At 61.2% G+C, this 1,953-nt stretch overlaps 1 protein-coding gene across 1 annotated transcript in view; it reads left to right on the forward strand.

Annotated features, from left to right (window-relative positions):
* Positions 1–505, forward strand: part of Cd177 (CD177 molecule) — a 10,722-nt gene extending 10,217 nt beyond the window's left edge. The window contains exon 10 of the mRNA XM_055620706.1: positions 270–505. Within this exon, the coding sequence (XP_055476681.1) occupies positions 270–505 (236 nt within the window). The remainder of the gene's footprint in view (positions 1–269) is intronic.
* The last annotated feature ends 1,448 nt before the right edge of the window (positions 506–1,953 follow it).

The following is a 1,953-nucleotide window of genomic DNA, read 5'->3' on the forward strand; positions in this document are numbered from 1 at the left end:
TGAGGGGGTGAGCCTGGGCACCGGGACCCAGGGGTGTGGGTGAGGGGCTGAGCCTGGCTGGGGACCCCGGGGTGTGGATGAGCCTGGCCCAGGACCCCAGAGGAGCAGATGAGGAGGGGCTGAGGGTGGAGATGTGGGCTCTGGGGGAGGAGAGGGAAACTGAGGGGGGCTGAGCCGGTAGTGTGGAGCCCCCAGAGCGGGGCTTGCCTCTGAGGCTCCCCTGGGCTCCCTGTGTGAGTGTCTGTCTCTCTTCCCACCCTGCGTCACAGAGGAGGTCTTCTCAGTGGAGATCCTCTCAGACGTGAAGATTCAAGGCTGCATGACACAGCCAGGCTGCACCCTGCTCAATGGCACACAGAAGATCGGGCCCATGGAAGTGCGGGAGTCCTGCCAGGCCACCCGGACAGGTGAGTTTCACTGGGAGAAAGGTCGCACCTGTGCTGCAGCCTCTTTGCAGGTGCGGACAGGCAGCCCCTCAGCTGAAGCCAGCCTCCCGGACACCTAAGTGAGCATCACCCACTCAGGCAAGGGGGATGAGGAGGCCGGGAGGGGGCGGGGCCGAGGGGCATCCAGCTGGAAGAGCAGGGGACTGAGAGCGCACTGAGGGGTCCTTCGTGAGCCCCAGGGACCTGTCCTGTGGGAGGAGGCTCGGGCATGGATGGTCACCATGCTGCTGCCGTGGGCTGGACAGGCAGAGTGGACAGGCCTGACTGAAGGCAGTGCCCTGGATGTGCAGCCAACGGGAGGCCGTGCAGGACCCTGCACTCCCCGCAGAAGCCTTGGGGAATCAGACCCTGGCCTGCCCTGGGCCTGGCAGAAGCCACACCTGAGCTGGCCATTCTGAGCTGTGACAGGGCAGACCCTGGGCCGGGAGCCCATGGGGAGTGAGGAGGCTTCCGAGAGGGCGGCATCGAGGAGGTGGCCTGTCTCAGTGTCTCAGTAGAAATGGCTTGTCAGGGACTGCAGAGGGCTCTGCGGCCAAGAGGGTCTCCTGAGTTCAAGCCCAGAGGGTTCACCTACAAAGCTGGGCCTGGCCACAGACACACCTGCCCCCTCAGCACCGTGGGAGGCAGAGACGGGAGGGTCACGGTGCTGGCTGCTTGCAGAGAGAGGGTTGCTGTCTCAACGGAGGGAGTAAGGTGGAGAGGGATAGAAAGGACATTTAACATCCCCATCTGGCCTTTACACATGTATGCACACACACACACACACACACACACACACAGAGAGAGAGAGAGAGAGAGAGAGAGAGAGAGAGAGAGAGAGAGAAATTCATCACCAGGAAACTGTGAGTGCAAGTTCCTGATACAGGAAAGCCGGACTGCCTGAGGTGGGCTCAGCAGGAGGATGAGGACATGTTGCTGACTCAGCATGTCAGGACTGGGAGGGCAGCAGGGGTGGGGGTCAAGGTACAGGAGGGAGGGAGGGGGGAGGGCTAGGCACCAGCATTCTGACTGCCTCAGCAACCCATCATGAAGATGAACCAGAGTTAGGCCATGATCTGCCTCCTGAGGAAGCTGGCAGAGGAGAAGCCAGAGCCAGGAACCAGAGAAGTTCAGGGCTTCGGGCCTACATATCAGAGAAGCACCATCTGTGTCAGAGCTGTCGGCAGGAGCCTGTGCAGTCACCTAGAGGGGCCACATGCCCTGTGTGTGCTGACCCGCCTTCGGTCACCCAGCAGCTCCACCACCTGGTGCTCCCTTCTGTCTCCCATTGGTCCCTGACACTGTGTCATGCCGCTAGCCTCAAGGGCCTTATCTGTGCTGGGGCATGTGTCCATGAAGGAGGAAGGCCAAGTCACAGGGGGCCTTGTGGGCCAGATTAAAGACATCACAACTTGATTTTTGAGGAGATGGGAACCTACCCGAAGTCTCTGCCTTCTTGGGGCTTTACAGGTTTCCCTGGAGCCTCACATGGATGCCTGACCCTTTAAGAGGGCCCATGGGCTGCTGG

Source organism: Psammomys obesus, unplaced genomic scaffold (genome assembly GCF_907164565.1).
Source record: "Psammomys obesus unplaced genomic scaffold, mPsaObe1.curated_primary_1811, whole genome shotgun sequence".
Taxonomy (NCBI): Eukaryota; Metazoa; Chordata; class Mammalia; order Rodentia; family Muridae; genus Psammomys; species Psammomys obesus.